Source organism: Leuresthes tenuis, unplaced genomic scaffold (genome assembly GCF_036924035.1).
Source record: "Leuresthes tenuis unplaced genomic scaffold, fLeuTen1.0.hap1 SCAF_15, whole genome shotgun sequence".
NCBI classification, from domain to species: domain Eukaryota; kingdom Metazoa; phylum Chordata; class Actinopteri; order Atheriniformes; family Atherinopsidae; genus Leuresthes; species Leuresthes tenuis.
Window position 1 is genome coordinate 16,702,256 of NW_027325369.1, and position 16,794 is coordinate 16,719,049.

A 16,794-nucleotide genomic window follows, 5' to 3' on the forward strand; every position below is an offset into this window, starting at 1 on the left:
CCAGTTTGGCAGCCACGAGGAAAACTGCAGTTTACAGCGGTCAACAATGCAGAAACTCTAGTCCTTGTGCTCGTTTTGTTTAGGGTTGATCCATTTTGGATTAACACCATATCAATAATGCTTTCGTCAGCAGACGCACAGCCATGCACACATGCGCGCAGACAAAAACATGCACCCGTTCGTTGAAGTCAGCGAGGGTGTTTGAAGTGTTTTGATCAAACAGAGAGTATGCAGCACCACTAGCAGATGCCACAGCCTATATTCCTCAGTGCATACAGAAACAGCAATACACATATCCTGTCAATTTTATGTCTCATGGTCTTTTCTTCATCCTTATGTCAGAGTCACTTTTTTTAATCCATCTTTTTTGTGCTTCTTGTGCACCCCCCCCCCCCCCCCCCCTTTTTGAATTTTTGATCCACAGCTTTTAAATCACACCGTAATTGCCTCAGACACTAATCTCATTAAGATATATGGCTGACAGCTTTTTAAATTCATTTGGACAAGTTGTGTTTTCATTCCATTTCATGACACATCATTATCTCCAGAAACAAGGAAGCTCCTCAGAGCCACACTCCTTGTTAGGCAAATATAATTCACCACCGTGCATGTACTATAAATATATCCCTTCCTTTCCCAGCTCTGACTTCACCTCAAGTTTTGGATGATTGGTGTCACAACAAGCCCCATGTCACCCACATGTGTCCACATATCCACAGTTGAGATAAGAAATGCAGACAGCCACTGCACGTGCTGCTGTTTGACTTGTTCAGAGGCTCAAACCTCCTCTGTAAAGCAGCACGTGCTTCGAGTGCAACAGCTATGAAGGATGTCAACACAAAGCTTGGTGAAAGACAGAGCCCCCCTGCAGGTCATCCAGTAATCAGAGATGAGAGTAGGTGGGAGAGAGGGGAGTAAAATGGGGGAAGCCGAGAGAAGAGCGGCCCAGCAGTTGTCTCAGAACTACATAAGAGGCGAGAAAAATTTGCCAGCCTTTGATTAGGCTCTTCAAACTGATGTAAGGATTTTTAAGCCAACACACTCACACACTTCTAAGCTGCACCTGAACACCCACATAAACTGCCCCTAAAAAATACAAAGACACATGTAATACAGCTACACACAGTTATCAGACTGGTGCACACACTTATATGAAGCCAAAATATGTAAAAGGGTGGACACAATAGAAGAAAATGAGCAATCTCCCTCTCATTTGTGACATAACACCTCTCTAGGGCTGTGTGAGTGAGCTAGAGGTGACGCCTCAAAGAATGAGGCAATCTCATCAGTAGAGAATCTCCACACTTTCCATTTCCATTAGAAGAAAAGAAGCGACTGCCAAAAGGAAAAAAAAATAATATGATTTTCTTACTCCTCCATTTCCCCCTTTCATTTTGCATACAGAGGCAGAGGGAAGAGAAGAAGAAACTTAATGGAGTGCTTTGATTCTCCTCTCATGAACCTCCAAGAGAGAACATCGTTAGGTGGGTAGAGGGGGGTGGGGTTACGGGGGACTTTGGGAAAACAGGAAGGGAGCCAACAGCATGGAGGAGGTGACTCATCATGGTCCTTTCATCTTAGTCATTTTCAGAACTATTACTGCTTGTTCTGCCTTTGACATCATGATCATATTCATCTCACAAGTACAGTCACTGCTTTTATCATCCGTACTCACATTAGTGTCATCAGTCCATTTATCTACTTTGCCAACATGATAATAATAATCAAACTAGTACAATCAGTATGATTCATCAATATCAGCTCCATTAGCAGCGGTGTAATCATTAGTGACCCATGAAAATCAGGCTTTTTCTTTTCTATTTTTACCCCCTTTTCTCCTCCTCACCACCATTAGTACCATCATGAACTTCACTGTAAACCTCATTATATCGTGACATCCTTTTCACCTCTATATCCTCATTGCCACCATATCAAGCACTTTCATTATGATCACCCTCAGTACCATCTTTACTGCCAACGTCACCTTCATGTGAAAACACCACCAGGATAGGAGTTCAGTAACTGCAAGAATTAGTATCATCGCCATCAGCTTCTGTGTCACCATCCCTCCTGTTTTTTATACTTTAATCATCATAACTTTGTCAACTGCTTTTAGAATTTCCAATTAATCTGCATAACTACTATAAGCATCATACCAGTGCGATCACTATGATCACTGATGACCGAGTTTCATAATCACCAGTTTTCACTATAGTTGATGTCAGATACTTGGCCAAAATCTTGCCATCACCATCATACCATGTCAATCATTGTGATCACCCTTACCATTTTCATTACTTTAACGACTCATCATCACTACCAGGCCTTTTTGAATGATTTCAGCTCAGTCTTTCACATCACCAGGACCATCATACTCATTATATTCGTAGAATTAAATTGCCATGATCAATATCAACACTTTGTTGATGCTGCCATTCTAAAATCTGGCACCATTATATAAAAATAAGATCATTTCCTAAAAATAATTTCCATTACAATCCTTGCCCCATCTCCCCACATCTCCATCATCATCATCATTTGTAGAGAATCACTTTCATAAGTTCTATTCTCCCCCCCATCACCAATAGCATCCTCATTATCTTCATCATTTCAGTGCGACCTCTGTGACATCAAAGTTGTCTCTACATGTGTTATTGTAATCAGCATCAGCTTTCATCGTCATCATCGGACCATTCTAATTAGTTTCCCATTTTTCTTTTTGTAATTGTATAATTCTATCAACAACTTCTCATATATGCTGCTGCACGTCCTCAGAAATCTTTAAAAAAACAAGCCAATCCCATACATTTTTGCACAGTCACGGCTGCACTGCTAATTGGTTTTATATACTTGTTATAAAATATATGCAAAAACCTTTTTTTTTTACATGCTTTTTAACATAGAAATGTCTATTATGATTCATTAGATATTTTTGCACCGCACTTTTTATCCAGTTTGTGTTTATAAATGTCAAATAATCATTTCTTACCCTGCTAACTTATTCTCTCCTCTTCAATCTGCTTACAGATACCCGTTTAGATCAAATGAAAACATCAGCCACGGCCATCATCATCATCATAATTTCCTTCTTCAGTTTTAATGACTACCATTAGCTCCCCTGCTGTTTTCATTATCCTTATCGTCATCTTCATAAATTTAATTACCACCATCGTTGTGATCAACACCGATTTCATTTATGTAAATAAATACCAGGCAGAATCTTAGGTTTGTATTCCGAGCGGTTTGAGCAAGACGCACAGGTTTGACAGACTGATGGAGAAACCACTGGCTGGCTTGGGATCTTGCACTTTAGAAGCAGATATTCTTCAAACAGCATTGCAAATCAAACTAGAGGGAAAATAAACTGACAACGAGAAGAAACGCTGAGTACAACAGAGATTTAGAGAGGATCGGAAAATAGTTGTTCCTACATGGTTTTGAGATCCTCCTTTCAAACTGCAGGAGGCCAAAAAAAACCCAAAAAAAAGACCTTCATAAGAGGTCTTTTGTCCCTGAGGCTGTCAGCATCCTCGACAACATTTGATGAAGTATTACAACTGTATTATGGTGAATAGATGTGTGCCGGTCCTGGATGTTTAATCTATTAATTGTAGACTTTTAATTTATATGTTTACTGTTTTTGAGCTGAAAGTGAAGACTAATGTCCGGCCTGGATTGGACACTGATGACAGACGTCATCATTAAACTCTCCTCATCCGTATGTTCATCATCACTTGTGCCATCAGCATCACCTTCATCATATCAGAATGATGAATTTCATCACCACCTGCCCTCTTCATCTCTGTCTTGAGGCGCATCAGGTAAGTGGATGATTTTCTAATATGAAGCCTGCCGAGTCTTGCTTTGCATTAGCTCAGGATTAGGCCTAAGGTGAGGATTATTTTTAGAGGTTGGAGGGAATATTGCTTCTGAGAAAAACAAACAAAAAAAAAAAACTGTGCAGCCACTAAACCAGACGCTGGCAGTCAAAGGGCCACCTCAGAGAGTCATAAAGGAATGAGAGGGCTGAGTTGGCAGCCTCAGGAGCACCAAGCAGAATTAAGTAGTAGCAGCAAAATTATGGAAGTGTTACAACATCTGTTGGTTCTGCCTTACTATGTCCAATTAGCATGCTGTAAAATGAGGGTTGTGTTTATACTGCCTCCATTCTGAGTGGAACGAAGGTGCTGGGCATCTGCAGCTAGCTGGGAAATAGCCTTTTTTGATGAATTACAAAGCAAATGACTCACTCCTTTTGTTTGACTTTTCATTTCGACAGTTCAAAAGTCTGCTGGGAATATTTTTGGATGAAGATGAAAAACTGCTCTTCATTATTGCTGAAACACATGCACATACACTCAGAACACAAGCCAACTATCTTGTGATGACATTGTCTTGCCTGACAAGGACAAAATAAACCCATTTTCCATAAATACATGGTCCAAACGCTGTGAGGATGAAGGTGCTTGCTGAACTGTTAATTAAAAAAAAAAGGAGAAATGGTTAGGTGGTTTTCAGTGTGAAAGTTGTCCTGGTTGGCTTTTGAAGTTTAGTCTCCCCTGCAATGATGCCAAGTGGAAAACAGAGAGGGGCTGTCTTTCTATCTTTCGAACATCTTCTGTTTGTCTGTTTTAAATGCCAACCCTCTCATCTTAAAAACTAAGCGCACCCGAGGGCGTCTTTAACTCTGGATGAAGAGGCATGCTAAAGGCCAGTGCTTCCCCTGTAATACCAGCTCCTTAACACTCACCTGCTGACACCGTCCACGGGCTTATGGCTACTTTTTCTCCAACATGACTGTTGCACTTTTGCTTTTGACACATGCAAAAAAAAATTTTCCATAATCATTTTTTTTTTTGTCCTTTCTGGTCAGTCAAAGACGTGCTCAGGCAGCAGTGTACGTCTTATCAGTCTCCAGCTGCTTTATATGAAAACGACGCTGCAGGCGTACCATTAGAATATCAGGCAGACAGAACTGAAGGAGTACTATTCTTTTGCTCGGCTAACGCAATCAGCCCAACCAGCCAGGACCTGAAGAAAAATATTAGAGGAACAGAAACAAGGATCGAGCAGGAATGACAATGCCTATTGTTTGCAGTGCAGTTTGACATCTTTCATATTCTGGGCTAGTATCTCCCCACAATTCTTTCATCCCTTCTCTTGGCCTTTCTTCTTAAGACCTACGCCTCTCTGGCTTTTTGTCTCCGGGCTCAAACAGTTTCACTCTCTTCATTAAAACAACAGCTCCCGGGATCTCCCCAGGTTGTTTCAGAGTGCTTACATCATCATGACCATCACTGGCATAGCTATTATCAGAAAAAACTAATTAGTGGAAGATAGCAGTAGAAGCAGCAACGGAAGCAGCAGCACAATATCCTTACTCATTCTTTCAACCTGCTGCACTGCATGAACAATCAAACGTGTGTGTGTGGGGGGGGGGTTAAGTAAACATTTCATATTGCATTACTGATTCCACACCATGCAGCTGACATACTAAACAGATCATTCCACTCCTATGGGCAGATCAAATGATGTTGATATTTTCCAGCAGGCGCAGGCACTCTCAGGGCAGGACTGAAAATCAGAATAAAAAGGCATCTTCCTGTGAAAATGCATTGGAAAGGTCTGATTTCATTTGCCCTGGGGAGAGATATCTTTTTTGCCAAACCTGGTTTGAAAAAGAGATCATTTCTAAGTCAAGGATTATCATTCTAAGCCACTACCTTAATAACAGAAAGAATAGAATCCCTAATCCTGAAGTGAGGAAAAGATAGCACCACCACCCAGAAAGAATAAAACCATGTAGGAGGAGATATTTCCAAATTGATTATTCATTTTCAGCTCTGATTGTAAAACGCACCCACAGCAGATTGTAAACACTTGGGCAACAAAGAGGTCAAACTGATTAGCAACTGAAAAGAAAAACCTATTGGTAAAAGGTATAGAAATGAATAAGGCTCGCACTCTTACCAATTTGACATCTTTTTAACAGTTTGGCTCGTCCCAGCAGGAAAATCACAGGTGTAATTAATCACAATCATTTTGCTGTTCAGTGTAGTGATTGAGGGTGCGCACTGACCCTGGCTCAGGGACACCTGAACGAATGCTTATGTCGTTAACGTGATCAGCCACACCTGTGTTTAACAGGGCAAAATACTGACGGATAAGCGAAAGATGGATGCATATGGTTCTCACGTTAGCCATTTAAACTTAAACAGCACTGGCAGAATGAAAGCAACGCATCAAAAGATTTATGAGGGCACTCTCAGGTTGAAGAGACAATATTACATGTGGAGTAACTGACTGTCCAAAGTATAACACGGAAAGACAAACAAAGAAGAACCGATGAAGTTTGGAGTGCAGGAAAAAAAACATTGAAACCCTTGTGAACTTATAACGTGGTTTGAGTATTGGTGTTTTCTTTGACTTTATTAGACAGTCTGGCTTCGGAGATGGATCGATGTAGCAGCTATGCACCTGATACGCAGTTTCCCAAGAAGTAGAAAACGAGATTCTGATTTGAAGAGCAGTAAACAAACAATATTTGTCATGACTCTTGTTGGCGATGACGTTGATCGAGGTTTGCAAACCTTAACAGGCTGTTGCACCTGACTGACTGAAAAACTCAAAGCAATGTGCCTTTAAAAAAAATAAGTTTGGGTTAGTTTAACCAAAAGCAATAAAATACAAATTGGCAAAAAAGGAAGAAGAGATGTCAGTGTCTGTGGCCAAACTTGAATTTTTTGGATTTACATCCCGAACTGCCAAACATAAACGATCAATAACATCTAAATGGAAGAAAACACAGTTACAGTGAGCAAGAGAGACTCTGCCATGGACTGTGGATGATTGGATGAAAGTGATATTCAGAGAGGACTCTACATAGGGCAAGGAGATTATGCTGGTTCTTTGTTTGGAAATTTAGAAATTTAGAGCACTACAAACTCATCCCGGGATAAACCAAAAGGTTGTGCACATAAGCTGTACTGAAACGGCAGAAGCATTTTGGAGCGAGGAGCTGCTAATGGTAGATACTGCTGGCTGGTGCTAATGTTTTGGCTACAGCTCATTTAGTGTCGTTTTCTTGCCCGTGTAGAATGTCAGGAGAGCAAATAATATTCCTCAGACTCTAAACCACAAAGTATTTAGTCTCTTCTTTCTGAGAAATCCTGAGTCTTGTATGTTCAGAAACCATACTTGAAGCTTAAGTTGTGCGGTCTAAACAGTACGTATGTTATGGATATGTTGTAATGCATCTGGCTTCATAAATGTTCGCATGCACCCTACAACAGATTCTGATAAGGTTTAATACCAGTGTTGAGGAGAGGAATGTTTATTGCAATATGTTATCAACCAAAACCAGCAAATGTGAGCTATCTCTCACTATCAGATTTGGATATATCCTGTTGGACTATATATAGAGTGGCTGATTTTTCTTTATATTTTCTTTACAAAGACAGAATGTTTAGCTGTTAAATAAAAGGTCTTGTGTCGCATTTGGTTTTTTTTTGTATAGAGCTGTATGAGCATCCTCATACAGTGGTAATCCCATCATACATGGTTTTTTTTTGCAAACAGGGGTTGCAAATAACTGATGGATTAGAAAACTTTCTCACACTTATAGCTGAGCCTACCTGACCTCAGAAATCCGTTAGCACGAAACAACTTACATACTGTACCTGTGAAACTAATGACATTACCCTGAGCCTCATCTGCACTCAACACTCGTGTTAAGAGTTATGATTGTCACTTTACGTAAGCTTTGTCAATTTCAAAACCGCTTGCGTGAAGAAATTCCTCAATTAAAAGGTTACTGCCTAGCGTGTGTTTTATCATAAATGCTAAAATGCCTTTTTATTAATAAACGTGCGTGTCAGATCTACACTCAGGTGCTTTTTCATTACCTTCTGCATAATTATGGAAATGCAGAAGAGGTATTTGTAACACTTTGATGATCATGTCAATAACACATTAAAATCACATTAAAAAGGCAGAAAGCATGTATAAGACTTTATAAAACTTATAATCACACATGACATCTTATGACAACAAGGTTTATGAATTATTGTAAGTGGAGGACGCAACGTGTCAAGCTTTTGTGTTCATGTTTTACACCTTCACCTCGAAGCAATTAAACAGCATTTGATTACTATATACCTAATTATGTTAGTCATGATTATAAACTTATATGAAGCTTTATCATTCTTATAAACGTCTTAGAATGCTGTAGACATAACCCTCACTGAAAGTATTACCAGATCTGGTTGTCATTCAAAATATCATCCAAAATATCAAAAATCACACAACTTACTGCTCAGATGGCGTATTTCAAATCAGTAGAAACACTTCTTTTAAATACCCCTACATATTTAAATGACCTCCTCCTGCCAATCACTGCGCTGATGACTAAGATCCGTCAGACTGGAGCTTGTTATGTAACCGTGTCTCTCCTGCTGAGCTGGGAGAAATCATTTGTGAGGTAGGAGCCTCAACTTTAATTACTTTAAGTGTCATTTCAGCTTGAGCTGAGAGGATATGGATCCCGCAGTAAGTCTTAACACTCGTGTCTCTCAACATAAACCATAGCGGCGCTGTCATCTTAGGCAAATAAGTACACAGTCGCGGGCATAAAGTGTCATGTGGGTCATGGAAAGAACATGTAACCTGATGTAGCTCTGCTTTATGTATGGAAAGAGGTTGCCTGAGGCTATGTGGACGGTGCAGAGTCACGTGCAAGTTAAACATGAAACCCACAATCCAAGTGCATAAGCAAGGGAGGGGCGGAAGGGAGTGAAAGGAGTTGTGATACAAGACAGCGGAGATGAGAGCGAATGTAAGATTAAAGCTTGATAGGGAGACAGAAAGATAGAGAGGAGGAAAAGAAAAAAATGGAGAGAAAAAAAGAGGTGGATTGAGTGGTGGTGGCAGTGGAAGATGGGTTTAACCCAAGGGCAGGCTTGAGTCTGACAAACTGTCAGTAATTGAGCAGGGAGAAACTAAAAGTCTTCATGTAAATAGGATGCAAATCTGTGTGTTTTGTGCATCTATATGGTTGAGAAAACGACTACACGTGTCACCAGGAGCTGCAGGGGACACAACCAAAACAATGTCAGTGTGGGAGTTTATGTGCAAGGACGAAATGCCAGCCTGGACAGCGCGTCAGTGACGACTGCGCACGCAGCCGTGCATTTGTTTGAAACTTTCTGCGTGCAGCATAAGAGTTCTCTGTGCATGAAACACTTCTCCCTCAAAGGCTGCGTGGGTGCATGGTTTTTTTCTTTTCTTTTCGTTTTTTTTTTTGTTTGTGTGTATGTGTGTGTGTGTGTGTCTCCAAGGAGATAGATTCTGTCCCAAAGAATGAGAGCGTCGTCAACCATCAGCGCTTCCCTCTGACATGGAGTTCCTCAAAGACACGAAGATGAAGAGAGAGAAGAGAGGAGGAACAAAGAAGAAAAGGAAAAGAAAGTCTTTTGAAGGATAAACCGTGGGATTAGATAAGGTGCTCCATTCAGTCTGTGTATTTGTGTGTTTGAGAGTGAGTGTGTGGATGAGAGCCTATTGCTCTGAGCACATTAGCTGCTCGGGGTGAACAAAGCCCCTCACCTGCAAGCTTTATAATACAGGCCTGGGAGCTAGAGAGGGGCTCAGCGTTTGTGTGTGCACGCCTGTGTGTCAGCCAGCGAGAGGAAAAAGGAAAGGGTTTTTTTTTTTTTTCTAAATAGGGAACCAATCTGGGTGTGTGCATATGAAGGTGTGCGTGTGTGCCCCAAATCCAGCTTCCACAGACTGTGTGTGTGTGTGTGTGTGTGAGTGTGTGCAACAACAAGTAAAAAGGGAAAGTGGGTCCTGAACAACCTTGTTTTCAATGGACAGTCATTTTGGTTGCATGAGATTGTGCAAGTGTGTGTGACCTAAATCTGTCTGCCACTGGTGTGCACTATAAGTGCACACATGTATGTGTTCCACATTAATCCCCCTTTTTTGGTGTCTAGGAGATTTCAAGATCCTTTCTCTGACGTCGCAGCATTGTTGTGATAATGTTATGTTAATAACGTTATGGTACTTTGTTACCGTGCAGCACCGCGTATCTCATCGCAACAGGGGGATGGACAACACCGAGTGTGTGAGTGCACGCGCACGGTGCTCCCCGCCGTGACCAAAAGTGGCCGGAGCTGTTTGAATTGGATTATCTCATGCATTTTCTATTATCCAGTGAGACCTTGAAAGAGATAGGCCTGCTACGAGTCAGAACCCTGGATATATAGGGTTTGGCCAATTTGTAGTACGCCTCATCCCCCAAGTAGGAACATTTCTTTTTCTTTTTCTTTTTTTTTTTACTTATTGGATTTATCTTGACTGATCCAGGTTAATCTCGTTTATAATCAAGGTGCTCCTTAACAGAGCTGACTGATACACTGGCAGCACAATCAATTAGCAGGTTTAAAAACAGTCAAAAGATTTTCGAGCTGATGGTGATTAATGTCATAAAAGCTCTCAGGAGGAAAGTAGGGCAAGAAAGACTTAAGCAAACAAAGAGGAAGTGGACATGCACTTGAAACATCACCAGTAGTTGGTGAAGAAAATATAAGAGCACTACTGAGTCACTGAGACACGGTGGGGTTAAACAGAAATAATGCAGTGTTCAGAATGCAGGATACAAATGTTTCTGAAAGTAGCTCAGTAAAAGGTCTATTTTTTTCTCTGCAACAACTGTACTTTCTTAAGGACATGCTGCAGGCAAATTTTCCAAATGTCTTCTCCTCCCCCCCTGTGCCTTGCATTAATCACAAAGTGCTAAATTGAATGTACCGTGCTCTTTGTGAGATATAAACAGATGTCTCTGTTAGAAGTTACCTTTGCTGTGTAATTCAGAGGGATAGAGCTGCAAACCTTTAGGAGTAATGGACAAACACTTCTGCAACAACTACCTCAGAGCAACCACCATCTGCACAACTATCTGCACATGAATAATTGTAAGTTAAGAGAACCAACTTGCCAAAAAAAAAGTGCTAAATAAATTAGACAGGAAGTGCATGGATGACAGCTGGCAACAGTCGTGCCAACTACATTTCCAGCTAAGCCCCATTGACTGCATATTGTGTCCTAAAACGGTAATGACTAATCCTCAACTTTCATGAGTGCAGCAGAAACAAGACAAATTCTCACCTTCACAGTTGATATGTCTTAGATATTTGCAGACAGATCCCTTATTACAAACCCAGTAGATTGATAATGTTAGCATTCAATTCTCCTCTAACTCCAGAAAGGAATATCTGGCTGTTTAGCCGCTACACGGTTAACATCACCTGCTGGTCGCTAACTTTAACCCACATTCAGCTGACATGTTTTCTACCATTCGATAGCCGATACCAGACCAGACGTTTACTGATAACAAAGCTTAAGCTTGGCAGATGAGATGAGCTTCACAGCACACAGGTGCGAAACTTGTACTCCTCTCTTTGGGAACACAGACATTTCAAGCTGCTCTGTATGAAATCCTTAGCGATTATCAATTCAACAAGTCAGCGCTTGTGACCTTCTGCACGGTGACACTTCAAGCCGTTATGGTGCGCGCAAATTTTTGATGAACACAGAGGGTGACAACACACAATAGGAGCTGTGTGCTTTATGTTGTGTGATCAATTATTACACACAGCTGCTCCTTTTCAGAGCAGTTTGAGTCATTTCAGTCAGCTTCAAACAATTGCTCGTTTGCATATGACGCATAGCTTTTACACTGGGTCTCTGAGCTTCTCATTAGAATTATATCTAGAGATTAAATCATCAACTTATATATAGATATATAAGTTATATCAGGAGGAGGTGTACTTTTTCTGCAAAATAAGTGAGATTCTGTAGTTATATCCATGTCCATTATAAGATATTAATTAAATGATTTTTACCTGTGATGGAGTAACTGTGATTTCCTTTAATGTAGTTCAACGTATTTGGAGGATTGGAGGATCATTTTTTTTCTTCTTCCTAATATGATTGCCAATCTTGGAGCTCCTTCACCTGTTTGATCACATGATTATCTGCCTTTTTTCTTGCCCCTTTGCAACAGTGAGTACAATCTTACTGTTACCGAGCAGGAAAACTTTGCCAAGAAAACCCAGCCCTTCCTCAGAGTTGAGGATGAAAATCAGGACTAAACATCAGCGGATGGCCCTCACAACTGCGCCATGACGGACATGTGTATGTGTGTGTGTGTGTGTGTGTATGTGTGTGTGCAGAAAAAGGCACAGCATGAGCAGCGACGGTGCCAGGGTCTAACAGGGGGAATGAACTTCGCCACGGCTCCGGAGCCCTGACTCACAGCCCTAGCAACAATGCATTTTTGATGTACCCCCTTTCTGCTTCAACTTCTCTGCGTGTCCCTGGTGGAATAACAGCGCCCCCAGCAACCTTCCATATAGCTTAAATTTACCCTCTGACTTTTGCAATGTGTAGGTATTTGTATATGTGTGTGTGTGTGTGTGTGTCTAGTGAGAAAGAAGGAGCTCAGAGAGACGCACAGAAAGACAGAAAGAGACTCGGAGAAAGGGAGAAAATGTTCCCCCTTGCCTCTTAAATATTTGAGCAGCCTTCTGTGGAACAGTGATGCAGTCAGAGACGGGCCTGTTAGCTCTGTGTGTGTTTGGGTGATGCGGGGAGAGTCAAGGCCGTCAGGTCTGGACTAATTCAGCCGTGAGAGGGTGAGAGGGAGCACTTTCACAGTTTATTTATCTACCTGGGAGAGAAAATAAGACAAAAGAAGAGGAGGAGGAGGAAGAAGAAGAGGAAAGAGAGAGGAAGAAGAGGTAGGAGGAAGGGAGAGAAAGAGGCTGGCCAGGTTGTCACAAACCATTAGACAGACGGACCCAGTGTGCTCTCCCCCATGCCAATGAGAGACCCAGCTAAAGACCAGCGTTTGTATGTTTTGTGTGCATAATTGCGTGTTCATGAGTGTGCAGACCCGGAAACCAGCTGGGAAAAAAGGTAAAGACTTAGTGTTTGGATGTGAGAGAGTGAGAGAGAGAGTGACAGAGTGAAAGAGAAGGAGTAAATCTCTAGACATTGATGAGAAGGGGAGGCAGATGCCCTCATTGTTTAAGACAAAAGGAGCTCCCTGTTCCACATAATAAAACATCCAGTGTGTACACATTTGCCCTCTGTGTGTGTGTGTGTGTGTGTGTGTGTGTTGCTTGCTCATTGTAAAAAAAAATCGTCAACATTACATTTTCAGCCAAAACACTACTAATAGAAAACAGATGAATCAAATATAAACAAAGCTGGAGTCGTTAGACAGCAAATTTAAAACCAGTAGAACTGTGTAGTTGCTTCAAGATTCCAAGTCTCAGTCGAACACTGATATGGTTTGTTTAGAGGGGCATGCATGGCAGGCAGGTAACCTAAATAAACAATGACTGTCAAACACACACACACACACACACACAGACCTCGAGGCCAAACTCATACAAAAACTCACTTGGGATTGGAGCTGTTCCAGTAAACAGCATGTCTGTCAAATATGATCTTCTCCTCTGCCCACACGGACACCCAGGACAGGATGCTGAGCACCATCACCTCCATCACACACCTCTGTCCGAGCTGGCACAACATCATAGACATCCAGGGGTGAGCCTCTCTTTCTAATTGGGATCAGCCTCTCACTGCGTTGCTGCTGCTGCAGGAATCCTCTCTAGATCATTAATGTCCGTCTGAGCGTCTTTAGACAAATCGGGTCGGCGGTTCATGGATCGTTAACTGGCTTGATGAGAGTTTCTATAACCCCACGGGTGTTTCAAGTCATACTGAATGTTGGGAATTCACTTTCAAACTTCTTCTTTAGCAGACAGAGGAGCGAAATTTACATGTTATTTACAAGCTCGTCGTCGGCTGGATGCTGCGAGTGCGTCTCTTCTGCAAGGTCCTAAACTTTTCTCCCATTACGCGCAACCGGAGCTATGGATGCGCCACCTGGATTGGAACCCGTTTTTCCCCGCAAAATATCTTCTAATCACAATCCAGAATTCATCCGAAGCTTGTGATTCTAGCGGCGACAACGTTGCTCATCAGCAGACATAAAGATAAAATCGGCAGTCATATCCGTTTACCCAGATTTCTATAAAGCCTGGCGCACGTTTGGTTCCGCTCCTTTCACGGTGAAAATCTCCTCATTTGACCCTTAATCTTAATCACACTTACAGAAAATACACGTCCCCGTAAACGAACGCGCTTCTCTCGCTTATTTTCGGCCCAAACTCAAAACCCATAGCTGCGAGACGCGAGCATCCTTCTCAGACAGCCACAATCTCCTACAGCATCTCAACTTGGTGATCCCTCCGCTGCCACTGGCTCCAGTCCAACGTGACTCCGCTGGCTGTGCGCTCACTTTCTGTGCGTCACGCTGACACCAGGTGCAGTCGAGGAGCCGTCGACGATCACAGCTTTAATCCCAACATGCTCCCATGCAACCTCCACCTATGGCGGCAACATCACTCACTGGCACCCTGATTCGGCGTAAGTACACCCCCCTTTCCCTCCCTTCTCTATCCATCCCGAGCTCGCTTTTCATTCAGCGCGGGCGGGGCCTGGAGCCGCGCAGTGCCGCGCTCCCTCAGGGGACTCGGGGCCCGGTTAACTCACAGCGCCCTGGCGACGCACACCAGCGGATGTACAGAAGTCATTTAAACACTCATTAAAAGTTAACCATCTTTAAAATGTGACACAATTAGGCATTCTACTGCAAATAGGTGGCATTATCCCCCAGAGAGAGTGATTAGATTGTCACTTATCTTTGTCATTGTCACCACTTCAACCATTTGTTTGATGGAAGGCTGTTTATTTGTATCTCATCTGGGAATGTAGAGCGCCCAGGACGTTCACTATATGTTTGAAAGCTGCTACTTGATGGATGGGCTCGGGGAGGGGGGGAGACAGAGGCCGACTGATGGAACGCTCGAACAATGGAGCCATTTTCCATCAGTGTCCATTAGGCCCAAATGGCAAGCGGAGGCAGCGCCGAATCTAAAACCTATGAGCCATGAACCTCCAGACAGCTCTGTGTGACAGAGCGCTGCCACCGCTGGTGCAGATGTTCTGCGATGGTGAGCACAGACTCCCGCGTGCAAACACATCTTATGTTTTTAGTCTGAGCCTCTTGGGAGGTAGATACATCTATAACTGCATCGATGTACGCTGCTCTCACAAAGTGCTCCTTGCTTTCTCGAACTCGTGTCGATGGGCTGCTCTGTGCAGAACGAGCCCCAGCGATGATCAATCCACTCTCAGCAAGATGAGAATTGATTCAAGGAAATTGTTTGAAACAAGTAAATTTACATTATTTAGAGCGGGGGGATCACCCTGTTAACAAAACGAAGGGAGAAAAGCACAAACCAAAGCCTTTCATCCCCCCCAAATGAAACTAAATGACTCCCAGCACTCCCAAAGCTGAACTGAACCTTTCTGCAGCTCCATCTTTTACATTTTACTCTGCCTCTCAGTTGGATTCTTTATGCAAAATGGCCTACTTTTGCTCTGCCTGCAAAGTAATGCCTATAATTTGGGCTGTGCAAATCCAGGCGGGGAGAGAACCCATGCACCCCCATAACCCAAATACAGCTGCATGTTGTCCGCCTCTGTGGATGAATTATTCAACATCTGTCTGAGCCGTGCATATGTAAACAGGTGGATAGTCTCTTGATGGCTTTTTTTTTTAAGGGGAGCCACTTTAGACTAAAGAAATCTCTCAACTCTGTGTCATACTTTTTCTTCTGTGTCACTGAAAATGAGCCTAAATCTTATGTAAGCTGCACAGACTAAACAGTACCGCGCTGATTCAGATAGCCTATAAAGGGATCTTGAGTGTTCTTAAATCTAAGGGAATGTGGAAAGCGGAGTCAGCATATAGACACACAACCCCTTAAAAGGATTTTAAGAATTCGAATTTATCGCTGGTTGAGTCTGTGAACGCGTTGTTGTCCAACTGTGTACAAGAGGGTCATAAATCAGACACATTAATAATCCTCAGGACCTGAAACGCTAGCAGATGGATACTTTGTCTTTTCAAGCTGTTGACAAACAAAGCGTTCTTTTAGCCACATTTCAGACTTCTTATTAACTCAGCTGGCTGTCAGGGACCGAGCGGGTCACAGATTATGTGCAGAACCTCAACCATTTGTTCACCCAGCGGGTTTGCATTTGTGTGGCCTTGGTGTTTGCTAGTCCTCCCTTGATTAGAGACTGCAGTACTAATGTAAATAAATGTTGCCAGATGTGGTTGAATTATGACCCCACATGGTTTCATTTAGTCAAGCGCCAGACAGCCAAAAGGTCTGAGTTCAGCAACAAAAAAAAAAGAAAAAAAGAGTAGCAGGGTTTGGCTAAACAAATGCCATGTTTTTGGTTTTTTTCAGTCTTTGCTTTTGCTGTAATACTTGGAAATTTGTGGCACAAGCCAAATTTGACACACTAACGTGAGCCTTCCATGTTTTGAGGCAGAATAAAATTGATTTCAAAACATCACAATGTCTGTGTTTGGATCACGTTACTTCGAGTTTAGCCTTCCACCCACTGAGGCAAACGCTTTCCTTTTCAATATATGCCACAGAGCGTCCTGCGTGGACTGCTCCAAATCACTGTTGGAGCAGAGCGCAAAATGCAGCGAGCAAGCAAGGGTCTGAGGCATCAAAGCAGGACCAAAGCGTCCGATACCTGCCACGGCCAACAGTGACAAGTCGCCTGCTGATTTTTATTTTAAGAAAAAAATTAAAAAGTACCTGAACTGAAAAAAAAAAAAAGAAAGACTTGACC

General features: G+C 42.3%; 1 protein-coding gene across 1 annotated transcript in view; it reads right to left on the reverse strand.

Annotated features, from left to right (window-relative positions):
• The window catches only part of efna2a (ephrin-A2a), a 77,964-nt gene extending 63,459 nt beyond the window's left edge, over window positions 1–14,505 (reverse strand). The window contains exon 1 of the mRNA XM_072365914.1: window positions 13,469–14,505. Coding sequence (XP_072222015.1) covers window positions 13,469–13,611 — 143 coding nt within the window. The 5' untranslated portion in view covers window positions 13,612–14,505. The remainder of the gene's footprint in view (window positions 1–13,468) is intronic.
• Between the last annotated feature and the right edge of the window lie 2,289 nt (window positions 14,506–16,794).